This window comes from Trematomus bernacchii, unplaced genomic scaffold (genome assembly GCF_902827165.1).
Source record: "Trematomus bernacchii unplaced genomic scaffold, fTreBer1.1, whole genome shotgun sequence".
NCBI classification, from domain to species: domain Eukaryota; kingdom Metazoa; phylum Chordata; class Actinopteri; order Perciformes; family Nototheniidae; genus Trematomus; species Trematomus bernacchii.
Window position 1 is genome coordinate 3,463,119 of NW_022987720.1, and position 14,119 is coordinate 3,477,237.

Here is a 14,119-nt window from a genome sequence, read left to right on the forward strand (position 1 = left end):
GAACCTGAAGGTAAAAGAGAGATGAGAATGAGATGGATAGGAGGATATTGGAGCAAAATACAAAAGAAGGAAAGATGTGCAAAAGGAGAGAAAATGAACAGTCACTGGTGTCCACTCATAAAGGCAGACACAGACAATAGGAACAATTCTTGGAGCCTGTCTTGCAAAGCCTCCCACACACACACACAGTCGTTCTCTCACACACACACACACAGACGCAGCAGCCACTGACTCACCGATGGTCCTGATGACAGCCTCCTGCAGCTGCCTCTCCTCATGAGCTTTGATAATCTTGGTGCCGATGTTGGTGCTGCCGTCATAGGAGCCGGTCAGCTCGTAGTCCACACTCAGACGGAGCTGCCGCAGCAGGGTGTTGAACACCTCCAGCACTGTGGGACCTGCAAACAGTGACTCATCAAAACACTAGTTCAAACTGTCCATGCCTGATCCCGCCTGCGACATGCCAGCTGGTGTTTTTCTCTGTGTGTGTGTGTGTGTGTGTGTGTGTGTGTGTGTGTGTGTGTGTGTGTGTGTGTGTGTGTGTGTGTGTGTGTGTGTGTGTCAGTCTTCTCACCTACGGAGCCGCTGGCTGCAATGGCGGCTGCCTCCAGCAACACTTCCACTATCCCGGCTCGCACTGTGGCTGAGGTCTTGCTGTTAGCGTCAAGGTGACCGAGAAGCTGCTGGATGACCAAGTGAGAGTGCTGAGACTGGGAGGGCAGGAGAGAAAGAAGGAATTAAACCAAAAACTAAAATGAATAAACAAGAAAACTGTAGGAAAAGAGGGAATTCGAAGTGGTGTAAATCTGTAACATGACATCAAGTCATTCAGAAAGGTCAAGAACTAGGGTGCTGGATAGCTTGGTGGGACCATATTTCTCCAATAAAAGGCATCACAGGGTGGATTTTGAGCATATTTCTAATTAGCCGCTTTAAAAACGTGTGATAAAACTTAGATACAAATATGCTACTGTGTGAATCCTACTTGGATCTGGATTTATAGACAAGGAGAAAGACAGAGAAAAGGGGTGATGAGGAGGTCTTAGTGGATATGTAGACACTTACCTGGATGGAGTACATTATGATTTTGAAGCAACGAACTGCAAAGGTCTTCCCCTCCCATAGAGAGTGGTTATCCAAGTGCCTGGAGGGGACACAGACAGGAGCACGGGGACGATGTTATAAAACATTGACAGGAGGTAGTGATGGTGAGGATAGCAAGGGATGAAGAGCAAATGTATAGTTTCTAATAAATCCCAGAAATCAAGACTCAATCTGGGTTTTTTGTTAACTTATGTGAAATAAATGTAAAGATGCCCAACCATAAGACGTATAACGATGTACTGCTATGAGAGAATAAACATTTAACTTTGTCTTTCATTGTTCAGTGTATTCAGCAACGTTCATCAAACATCAAGGTCGTCACTGCTGAAAACTGTGCACAGAGAGGCGCAGGAGGACAAATATCAAAGGCTCGAAACAGACAGACACAGAGACGCTGATGGATGGACGAGAGCCGGTCTCGAACAGAACATGACAAGTGAGATGAATTGTAGGGAAAATTGAGAGACAACTAATAATGATGGATTAAAGAGTTCAAAGGGGATATAAATGTAATATTTAAATGTACAAATGGTAAATCCGTTTGCAGTTGGATTTTGGAGTACAACATGAGTCCATAAAAGGCAGTAGACTTATAAGCAAAATTCAAAATGTGGCTGTTTGAATATACACTGTATTAGTTAGCTGTATTCATAGATAATAAGTGCTCAACAGACAAAAATGAAAAGTCAACTCCGTACGGAAATAAATAGTTAATGTCTAGAGCTCTAGGGGAAACGGCTGAGAGATAATAAAAAACAGCATAGAAGAAAGAAGAGTAGCTCAGATTCAAACAACAGAGGAAGATGGATGGAGGGACATAACTTAAAATAAAACATGAATCACAGAGGACCAGGTTCAGAGACATCAAAGTTCAATGACAACAGCATAGAAGATGACCTTAGTAAGATAAAGCGGTGAAACACAATTTCATTCAAATACAATTTAAAATGTCTGCTAGTCATGCATCTGTCTGGAACAAACTGTGTAACCTTGCCTTGACCTTGTTGCTCCGCCTACATGCCACTCAGTGCAGAGATACAAAAATACCGCAACATAGCATTAAGATGCATCCTTCCCTTGTAATTAATGCGCCAGAAAACGAGCAGAACACAAAGGAAGGAATCACAGAAAGAGTTTTAGGGGCTGTCTTACATCAGCACGGGCGTGACGGCGTTCTTGATGTTGCCATAGGCGGCTCGTCCCAGCAGCTCCCTGAAGCAGCGCTCCGTCAGCTCCACCGGGCTCTCCTTCTCCTTCTCCGACGCCTGCAGCGGAGAGGGGGAGCGGCTGGAAGGGAGCGAGGCAGGTGAGGAGGCAGAAAAGGGGGAGAGGGAGGGGAGGGGAAGTCGAGTCGAGTCGGGAGGGGGGAGAGAGAGGGAGAGGCGGCGAGAGAGAAAATGAGAGAACAGAGAAAGGAGTTCAAATGAGTTTAAAATGTAATTTACTCAATCATATATTTCCACAAAAGGTGAGATTTCTCACACAAAAAAAACACTCTGGACTGCCGTCACTGCAGCCTTGAGGTGACTTCTCCCTCCGCAGTGGAAATTACAAAATGTGTGTGTGAATTTGTGCAATGCCATTCTGTTATCACGATGAAGGACATATTAGACGTGTCAAAGTTTGTATACGTGTGCAAGTGTGTGTGTGTGCACTGACACCGTGTCCAGCCTGTCTTTGTTCTCATGCATAAAGCCTCCACTATAACTCCATCTTAGTCATGACTAGCCCCGGGTGGTCCACCAATGATGACATTATTTATTAACAGCCTCACTCTTTCATCAGGCCTGCCGCTGCTGTGGAGGTAATGAGACTTCCTGCCTCTCTGGGCGTTTCTAACTCAACTCTGAAAAAAGACACTGACATTTGAGGGGCAATGGAAAACAGTAAAAGCAAGAAAAATAAAGGGTTCATATTGGTTTTACTTTAAGGTCACACACGTAAATGAAGCCATTTTATTTTAGTGGTGCCAATGAGTTATAAACCGCTATGGCTGAGAGGTTTAGCATTTGTTCAGCGGTAGCTTATAATGCTTACGAATCCACTCCCATTGACCCCTATCGGATTGAAAAGTGCATCTTAAACCCCCCGTGGGAGACTTCATTCTGAAGTCAACCTAACAGCCTCCAAGTACACAGTTTTCAATAATGATTTGGAAACTCACAAGCATGCAAAAAAAAAAAATCAGCCATCTCCATCATCTCGAAGACTACTTGGCTAGGCAGTTTACCCTTATACCTGCTCTCATCAAACCATTTCCCAGAGGCAGTGTTTGAGTCTGAGGAGGGGCATGTTAAAGGCATGGATCATTTCTGCTAAACGTTTCTGCTGAGGCAATGTCTGGAAGAAAATGGCTTAGGGAACATAAAGTCTGAGCAGGCACCTACACATTAAAACCAATAAATCAGCACGGGCCTCCCTGTCTGTGTGGCAGGCAGGGGAGTAAACACAAACATTTTTTAAAGGGGCCCTATTAAGCTGATTCTTAGGTTGTTATTTGTGCCTATATTATGACATGTCTCCATGCTTTAATGTTCAAAAAGTTCTTTATTTTTTTTATTGGTGAGCTGGCCGGATCTATTGTGATTGGTCAACCGCTTTGAGATGTCCCGCCCCTTAGCCTACTACGTACAAAGTGTTGGAGCGCTAGCCAACAGAAGCAATGTTACGTAGTGATGTCACTATGTTGTTGAAGTAAACAAAGGAGTCCAATCGAGGCGTTTCAGGCGAGGGGGGAGTGTGTGGGAGAGAAACTCCCTCTGGGGGCAACTTTGGGATTTCAGCCTTTGCAGACCATTTACATGCACACAAAAAAACGATATAACACACTGCAGGAAAGGGAAAACACCCAAAAGCATAATAGGGCCACACAGGCTAAACACAAACAAAGGCTAAACACAAACAAATATGAATTAAATCATGTTGGGAATTTGGAAATAACAACATATAACATCGTTCTTTTATAAATAAACTTCAAATGTTGGACTCTAGAATTATTGGAATTGGAATCAAGCCAAATCTTCATGTGCATCTCGGCTAAAATACCAAGTTCAAACTAAATGAATAGACACAATTGTGCATCATTCAGTGATGATTTAGAATTTCAATGACAACCTTATGAATGAAGCCTTAAACTATTCAGTTCAGCATTAAATCAATGTTTTTTGTTCTTGAAGTATGACACACAAAATGGGTCTCTGGGAAAGATAGCAGGAGCTCCACAAACGTCTAAAGAAATCTCAACTGTCAGAAGGCTTGGCTAAGACTGTCCCCGAGTTAGATCTTTAAATGAACACGTACATGGGGATTAATGTAGAGAAAAGGCACCATCTGTGAGTTTAATTAGACTGTACTGACTGCTGTGGGTTTTACGTCTGGTAATGACTGCAGATGCACAGCAGGGGCAGGCTTCATAATAACACACACAGAGAGAAGGGAGGCTGAGAGGGAATCGTGTCTCTCTGTTGGAGCCTTTCTGTCTGCTGTCCATCTGTCTCCGTCTCTTTCAATAAGCTCCACATTTCCATCACTGTACTTTCTATTATCTACCCTCCACCCAATCTTCTCCTCGCTGCCCTCCCCCTTTAACTTGAGAAGTCGGCATTGACGTCAAAGTGAATTTCACTATGTGGAACACGGCCAAGAGAGGGAGGCTACAGACTCTCTCACTGGCAACCTCCAGCTCTCAATGTAATTGTGATCCTTTTTTTGTCTCCAACCAATTCTGTTTATCCTCTATCCTCCCCCCTCTGTCTTTTTTAACCTTTCTACCTTTGTCTTTGTCCTTGGAATACTGCAGGTGGGCAGCAGATGTCCGTGAGGGGATCAGAGCTGTCAGTAAGTTCTCTCAGTGATGACAGTGATGATGAATGACATGGACAAATATGGCCTAACGCAAGACAAATAGCACCGGTCGCCTACAACACAATAACTCTTGACGTAGTGACCGAGACACAGCGGTCAATGTGACTCATTTTTGGTCATCAAGTTTGCCACCACCTGTTCGCAATGACATGACATAATACCAGGGCTGTATTACCTGTCTCCTAACTGCAGTCATACCTTTTTTGAGCCCTATAATTTCCTCACTTTTACTGAAAACAATTATTTCAGTAGGTTGAATAGTCAACCAATTTTCAACAAATCAACATTATGACATTTAATATGATCAAAACAGCCATTTAAAGGAACAGACAAATGATATAGGGAGGCTGTGGCGCAGTGGCCTAGTGCGTTGGTGTTCGGATCAGGGGAGCACAGGTTCAAACCCCACTGCAGTCAGCATGTCGTTGTGTCCCTGGGCAAGACACTTCACCCCAAATTGCTCCTGTGGCGATTGCCCATAGTATTGAGTATGTAAGTCGCTTTGGATAAAAGCGTCTAACAAGTAACATGTAATGTAATATAGTGGTGTCAAAAAGCACCTGGAACAAGGCATTCAATTATCAAGGTAGTGGGTAGCAGGGAAAAAAAGTTGGTTCTATTAAATACTGAGATTTTGATAAGTACCGGCTGCCGGGAAAAAGAGCTGACGACTTATTTAATCCAGTCGGCTACTGTAATATATTCATTTTTGATTTCAATTAAATCGTTTTAAGAAACACAGGCGGGAGACCTTCTCAGTAAAGCTATTTCCCGAAAACCACTGTGGCAGCAACTTCACAATTGTGCAGTAAGCTTTAAAAAGTCCAATGAAACTAGTGCATCTTTCATAAACACCACACACAGATAGTTATGTGCTTATTAGGAACAAATTCATGAAATACCCTTATTTACATTGCACCTTTACAACAGCCTCATTTTTAAAAGCGCATTGTAAACACATCATAAAACAGGCAATGTTGTTAAACTAACAGTAAGGTATTCACAGGGTTTGCTATATTAGTTAATTTTGCCATAGGAATATTTGATTAGTAATTTTAATCAACTAAACATAGGTGAGATGTGATTAAAATATGTTCCACCTTTAAATGACCTTATTTAAGAGTATGTGTCTATTCTGTTAATTACTATCATTGTGGCATGTGCTTATTAGCTGAATATTATAGACTGAAGGTGCCAATGATGATACAAAATTAAGTCTAATGATTCTTAATTATAACAATTATAATAAGTCAGGAAAAGGTATACTTTTTACTATAAATAGCTATTTACAGCCTTTTGGTTAAAACACACCAGAAGCCTAATAATAAATAATGGAATAGAGGACACTGAATTTGACCTTTACTGCTAAAGTTGTTCTGCGGTGGGAATGCACCCGGACCCCTATGGGTGGCTACTGAGTGGACAATCCACATCCTTGTGGAGAGCCCAGATGGTTTTTTTCAACAGACCTGATAAACAGCAACTTACAAAAGCCCAAACATTTTCCTGGTGCACACTCACCTCTCCGTGCGCTCTCCACTCTGCAGGTTGAAGAGCAAAGAGGGGACGATCTTGTCCATGTGCTGAGGGTCCCAGATGTTGGCCTGCAGCTCATCGTTCACAGTCTTCCTCACCACACCCTGCAGGCCCTTGATCCCTGCCATGCGGATCCTAGCAGGCAACAGAAATAGAAGATCAGAAATCAGACACCAGACATCCTCTGACTGGCAACAGAATCTATAAATGGAGGATTTAATTTAGGAAATCTTGTTTTTGTCTTGTCTGTAGTCCAAATCTGTTCATCTTTAATCCTGCAGAGCTATTTTTTAAACGTTCAAATATGTCACTTTGTCTATTTCCAGCAGATGACAAAAATCAATTTCAAAAGGATTGCATTTTTTTCATGAAGATATTAAAATATGGAGGGGGCAGAGGTAGTCTAAAAAAAGACTTCCTGAAGCCAGTCTAAAAAAAGCTGTTCAATCTGTCTCTAGCTCAATCGAGCATCTGTCCACTCACTTGGTGCGGATGTCAGGGTCCTCAAAGCTCGAGTGGCACATCTCACTGAAGCGCGACACGAAGAAGTCATAACTGCGGTGGTACGATGGCGTGTCCTCTTCTATGTTTGCAAACTTCACAAACTGAGAAGAGAAGAAGAGACACGGGAACAAATCAAACCTTTGTTCATGTCAAACATAACTTCTACAACTCAAGAGATATAAGAGAAATAAGTCTGCTCCTCGAAAGCTCTAGTTTGTAAAGAGTTTTCTTTTCAATTTGATTAAAGCCTAAATCCCCATGATGAATACTTTTCTAAATTAAAGTCAAACCACAGCGCCATAACATCCTATTAAGTGAAGAGCAAAGGGCAGAGGGGGGGGTCTCTCCCACTGGGTCGTAAAATGTCACCATTTAAACACGCTGGCATTAAGCTTCACAACACTCTCCAATTAATAAATTATGAAGTGGATTTCTTTAGAATTCAAACAGAGCAGATGCTACCTGAAGCAAGAATATATAACTAATTAACATTACAGCAGGTGGTAATAAACCTCATCTCCCCCTTTAAACATAAAGAAGAGTTTATGTTGAGAGTGAACATCTAGAGCCTTGAGAATCTATTTCCTGTGTACAAAATAAGTGCTTAGAGTGGTTTTGAAATGACAGAAAGTACCCTTGAGTAAATTAAATGAAGTACTTGTGTGCAACTGCTCAGCTGCTGCAGTAAATCGCTGCAGCAGTTGATACCCGGAAACTGCCCAGGATTATTGGCAGTAATACCGGGCAGCTTCCAGATATCAATGTATCAACTCAGAAATGCACTCTCTATCTGCACGAAAGCTGTAAGTGTAGGGTCTAAAACAGTAAGTGATGGATGGAGAGCTGAGATCATAACATTTCTGATGCTTTCCAAAGAGCTACACCGAGAGAAACTAACCCTATGCCCCGAGACATTTTTTTTATCACATCACATAAAGCAAGATGACAGAAACACTAACTCAGGTACTGATGTGTTGATGAGCTGGCTGGCGTTGGAAAGGGCTCTGCAGCACAAGGTGTTTAGGTCAGAGAGTGTGAGAAAACCTGGCCGGGCTTGAAGTCCTGTGGTGATAAACTCTCTAATCCGCTCCTTTCACCGCTCTGTGACACTGGTCTGCGGCTTCAGATGAGCCATACAGTGCACATTAAAGGTCACCTATTATTCTGAATCTATTTTTTCAAGACTTTCATACATGCACGTGTCCCTTCTGTGTCAAGAGATTCTGAAAGTTTCAGGAAAAAAGATTTGCTCGCTTTTTGTCCTGATCCATTTATATAAAAACCTGTCTGAAAATGAGTTGATCAGATTTTGGCCACTTTGTGATGTCATAATGTTTTTTTGGCTTCTATAACCATTAGCCAATCACCAACCAAGGTAACCCCCCCCCCACCTTATCACCTGAATCTCCTCCTAGAGCACCATTGTGTTCTTTTAACCAAATATCTCTCTGAGGGGCGTGGGGAGTGGCTCCTTATTTTCATCTAAAGTAACAGACACAGAATCAGCACTTTTGAAACAGGGCTGAAACAGAGGGGATTATGGGATGCTACAATGGGTGATCTGTTTGGTGTTTCGAGCCAAACACTTCAGAGACATTTTATATATATATCTGATAACTATAATATATTGATGAAAAACAGTATAATAGGGGACCTTTAAAAAGGATAGATGCTATAGATGCTGTCAAATACAGTGGGGAAACTCAGGAGTTGTGTGTGTATGGACTGAGTATTAAAGTGAATCCCAATCAATATCTTCACATTGTTGAACTACAGGCGCTCTGAATGCAAAGCTTTAAATCCGCATTTAATGCAAAACTCTACTTCCTTCCGCTCAGATCAGTGCTGCGTAATTAATTGTGGATCAATGTGTGTGTGCATTTAAATGGATCAGTGTATGGACCGGCATTTGTCCTAAATACACACCCATTAGCGTAGGGAGACAGATAGCATGAAGATTATGAGTGAGAGGCCGGCGTGTCTCTAGATGACTGCAAAGCTTCAGCACTGTGGTCTGCGGCTAATCTGATTTCCTTTATGTGCCCTCTGCTGATCCGGTGCCCAGCGCTGATAGCCGCTTCCTACATCAGGAGATACTCATCACTCCCACTCCCACTCCCTCTGCAGCGCTGATCTTACTCAAATACTCAAGCAGTTACCTCTCAAAGTTAACTTCACTTTCTGTTTGCAATCATATCAGAGTAGGTAGGAATGTGCCCTGTCAACCTTTGATTACATATTACCCCGACATTTACTGAAATGGGCAACATTTGATGGCCGAAAAACCTAAAGCACATTCGACACATTAATGAATAACAGTTGAAGGTATTTATCTAAGTTTGAAATAACAAAAAAAGGCCTTCTCCTTTTTGTGACCAAGAATGTATGGCGAGGCAATTTTGTTTTGGATTCAATTATATTCAAAGCACCCTTTGGTTTCTGCAGTAAATTGAAAACCTTCACAATATCACCTTCAATTTAGTCAAATAAAAATAGACAGTGCATCTACTCCACTTTCAGAACTTATAAAGATGATAACATCACTTCATGACCTTATTTTAATGTTTACCATAACTTTTACTTGAGTTTTTATCACAGTAAAGTTTATTATAGATATGTTTCACACTGTACTTCTTTCATAAAAATGTATAGTCATAGCTAAACCGAATGCTCGTCATGAATTAGGATCAAGGCCAGCATTTTAAAAATCTCACACTGTTTGTTGTTTTTCATTGCTGCAAAACTATTAAACATCTGATGGACTCTTTAAAGTAGTGATACGATGGTGTATACTCACAGAGTTGGTTCCTAGGATCTGCAGGCTGGGCTTGTCGGACTCCAGCAGCTTCCGCACCATCTTAAGGAAACTCTCCACAAACAGGTTGATGCTCTGACAGTGGCACGCCATCAGCAGCTGGTCCAGCGCCTCCATGGCTATACACACATACCTGGAGGAGGAGGGCAAGCACACACAGAAACATCTGGATGACACAATTAACGTTCAACGCAGTAATATCTGTGTCTGGATATCTTATATGGATAATAAAGTATGTGCGTATTTCTTTTAAATCTCTAAATTCCCATGGCTCTGGAAATATTAAAGTACATATATAGATAACAGATTATAGCAAGACTCTGCCAAATGTTAATGAAATCTGTGCAAGCTGTTTGCATCGGCGAGATCATCACAGCGCGTCCTAGTCATGAGTCATAAAGACAACAACTTCTGTGGCATTTAGAGTAGGTACAGAGAGTGCAGAGAAATAACCGTTGATGACCCTGCAGCAGTTTTATGTTAAAAAACACGACCGCTTGCCCCTTTTACTTGGCTACTTTGTATGCAGTCATTATAGAGTACAGAAAAGGTTCAACAACACAAATATTTGGTATAAATGCAATGGCATAATTGTACAGTTCTCTTTAAAGTTTGCATGTGGGATATAAGATAAATATATACTATTTCACACGTTCTTTAATGGAGATCTTTAAAGCATCTCTCTGATGTACTGTCAGTGTAAATGTCTTTGATGGAAGGCAATTCCAGGCACCACTTTTCTTATTAATTCATAGCAAGATAACCTCCATTTCTTAGAATAAGTTATATTTAATAGCTTCAACTTTGCTGAATTTAAGTTTAATGTGTGGCAGATTATAAATACTATACAAAATGTCCAAGCAGAGATAGCCAAGATGTCTTTTGAAAACTGTTTTGAACTGTGATTGACGGAAGATGCTCACCCGTATCTGTGTCGGGCCACGTCCCTCGACAATCTCTCAGACAGGTAGGCTCCGATACGGTCCAGCTTCTCTGGAGCTGACAGGGCGTAGAACGTCAGCTTCTCCATGTTGGCCTTCACCAGACCATCCTGCGAGGGTGAAGGGGGGGGAGATAGAAAGAAGGGGTGAAAACAAGACGAAGGAAAAACGTTTTACAAGGTTTAAAATCCTTAAAGAGTAGATTACTAAAAATGAGAATACAGTCACTCTCGGGACAAAGGAGACAAATGAGATTTACATGAAGCTGGTATGTCCACTAGGGCTGTGCATTGTTAACAGCCAGTGCACAAAGGATTGTATGCAGGTAAGAGTGAAGATTTTTTGATATTATTTGGTACTGGCTTGTTCAAAAGGCATTGAGTACCGACACCCAATGTCTACTAAACAAAGAGGCAACTGGTTAAGACACGTGTGTTGACTTCCACTGAGAAAGAATACATTTTCTATTCCATAAATATGTCTGAGCTGATAGTGCGTGTACTCCTCCTCAAAAACAAAATTGAAGTATAACTAGTTCACCAAGTTTCACGTCCTACTCCAGCCCTTGACCTACTTCTCTGCTCAGTTTGGTCAGGCAGGGAGAGAGCTAAAAAATGTTTACAGTCCATTGATATCTAGTTGACATTCAGGCAGGAGCCAAAACATGAAGTCAATGAAATAGCAACACCTACAAACAGAAATATATAAGACTGTTATGTTTTGGAGACATGGCAACTGATTTGTACACTTTAAGTATTCTGTACGTAGCTATGTAAGGCAAAATATCTTCAAAAATAATCACTGTTATACATGGGCATCATTCATTATTTATATCATTAACAGCCAAGGAAAAATAATCATATTTTTATTTTCCATTTCTGAAATGTTGAACCCTCTAAACCCGCTAAATTATGACTTGTAATATTTTAAAAACACAGGTGTTACTGCTTCATTAAAGATGGCTTTATGAAGTTTTCCAGTGAGCAACGACACATGCACAATACCAGGACCCTGAAACTGGAGCAGGACAAATTCTCGTGCTTTTCAAGTGAAAATGTGGGCTGTGAAAAAAGGGTCTATTCCTCTCATCAGAGGGTTATTTCAGAGGTCAGCACAGGGCAAAAGCTCTGATTTGTCTGCTTGTCAAAAACATCCTGTGGCTGGAAATCCATCTCCCATCACACAGCCAGAATATTGCAGCTGTCAACAACCTGCAGTTTTAAAAGTTGATTTGCTTTTGTTCAATCATTTTGTAGTTCTGTGGAAAAACAGTGCAGGCTTCTGTTAGCGTCAGCAGAGTAAATTGTAGACTCTTCCCAGTGATACACTCCAGTCATATGCACTCCAATTTAAAACTAGTAATGTATCTTACTGTGGGGACATTCTGACACATGGAGAGACTATATTTAGGCTTCTTACCACCAATTATCTGGGAGAAACACAGCAAATGTGAATGGAACACACCCACATGGTCTCACAGTGTGACACAATTTGGAGTAAATGTTATTAGATGGATTTATTATTCCCAAGCTGCTGGGATTTCGGTAGTTACAGTCTCATCCACAGCTGATTAGAGCCAAATTTAAGACCAGTTTTGGGCGCACAAAGAGCAGATGCACACACACAAAACAGCGAAATCAGGTCTGCTTGAAACAGTATGTCCCGCATACTGCAGTTTTGGCCGAGAACTGATTGGTAAAGTGGGTTACTGCAGTATCAAAGAGGCACTTGTGAAAAGTTCCCTCTGCAACAAATCAGCTACTTCTTCTCCATCCAAATGAATTCTCTTTATGAGTCATCTGTATCAGATCTCAAACACTAGAAAAGAAAGGGTACGTGGCTCGATACCAACAGCTTTGAAGAAGATAGTTACATCTGAGGCTGTTTGTGATGTTTTCTTACCACATCTACCCACTCTTCCTACTTGAAAGACAATATCATAATAACACTGCGTTTATATTTACCTGGCACAGATGGAAAGCTGAATCTGATACAGAGACATTTATGCTAATATTTGATGTGTTCTGTTGTGCAATGTTCTTGTTTGTATTTAACCTAATGAGCTATTGAAACTTATACAGAGACAGTGTTCCTCTTTAAAAAGAATTGCAATAATGTGGCATTGGCAAGAGGCAAACCATTTATATATACACGAGCATAAAGAAGAGAGTTCACAAACTTCAGACAATAACAATAACCATTTAGGTTCAGAAAGGCATTATTACAAAGAAAAACAAAGTCACTTGAGCTTCTCACCTCTGGGTCTTCTGGGAAGATGTTGTCGACCAGTCTCTTGTAGCGAGGCCTGAGCGCCCCGCAACAACCACAAACCCCTGAGGATGTAAAAGAGATGACAGAGATTAGATTTGTGCACCATGACTGGCAGAAAAGCAATAAAAACAAAGAAAAATAACAAGCAAACACGTCCATTTCTTTTTCATCTGCCCTGTGTAAGCCTTTCGAAAGAACACAGTCCAGAAATAATAAGGTACGTTTGAAATCAGCCACTTGTTCAAAGGGGAAGATTGCAGACACTACATAATGACTTCACCTTAATAACACACTGTATCACCACTGAAGTAGTGGTGGGAAATGAAGTGATGTCCAAATAAGTAATCAAGCATTTAGATTAAACGATGAATTAGGAACAATTATTTAACACATGGAGCGGTAACAACCGTAAAATGTGTTGGCAAAGAAGTCCCAGCTAATCAAATAATGATGGGTAAGCTAACGAGCAACTATTGATAACAGCCTCGTCTCAGCAGTGCTACTGTTAAGGTCCTATTAAAGTGGCACACATGAATATAAGTGTACACATCGCTGATTTTATGAAGTGCTGGCGGTTTCTAGCCTGTGGAGAGTGCCAAGTTAAAATTAAAATGAGCGGCTGACGAGCAGAGAAGCAGGGTATTTCTAGGAGAGGTGCTGAATGTGGATAGATAATGCAAACTGACAGAGCTCTGTTAATAGATTTAATTGAATCGGGTCAAAAATAAAAACAAGCATCCAGAAAACGGCATTGTCAAATTCTCTGCAAGAATGCCAAATGATGAATTGAAATCACCAGATTAAAAACATGGAGCTTCTGATAAACAGTCACTTGGCCTAAGTGACTGTAATGCATTTTCACACACACACACACACACACACACACACACACACACACACACACACACACACACACACACACACACACACACACACACACACACACACACACACACACACACACACACACACACACACACACACACACACACACACACACACACACACACACACACACACACACACACACACACACACACACACACACACACACACACACACACACACACACACACACACACAC

At 41.3% G+C, this 14,119-nt stretch overlaps 1 protein-coding gene across 3 annotated transcripts in view; it reads right to left on the reverse strand.

Moving 5' to 3' along the window:
* The window catches only part of LOC117492580 (protein EFR3 homolog B), a 34,411-nt gene that overhangs the window by 10,276 nt on the left and 10,016 nt on the right, over positions 1-14,119 (reverse strand). For all 3 annotated transcript variants that reach the window (XM_034142913.1, XM_034142914.1, XM_034142912.1), the window contains 9 exons: positions 13,021-13,097; positions 10,747-10,874; positions 9,806-9,956; positions 6,988-7,109; positions 6,490-6,639; positions 2,257-2,391; positions 1,066-1,144; positions 575-710; positions 237-398 (listed from right to left, as the gene is read on the reverse strand). In XM_034142913.1, coding sequence (XP_033998804.1) covers positions 237-398; positions 575-710; positions 1,066-1,144; positions 2,257-2,391; positions 6,490-6,639; positions 6,988-7,109; positions 9,806-9,956; positions 10,747-10,874; positions 13,021-13,097 — 1,140 coding nt within the window. The remainder of the gene's footprint in view (positions 1-236; positions 399-574; positions 711-1,065; positions 1,145-2,256; positions 2,392-6,489; positions 6,640-6,987; positions 7,110-9,805; positions 9,957-10,746; positions 10,875-13,020; positions 13,098-14,119) is intronic.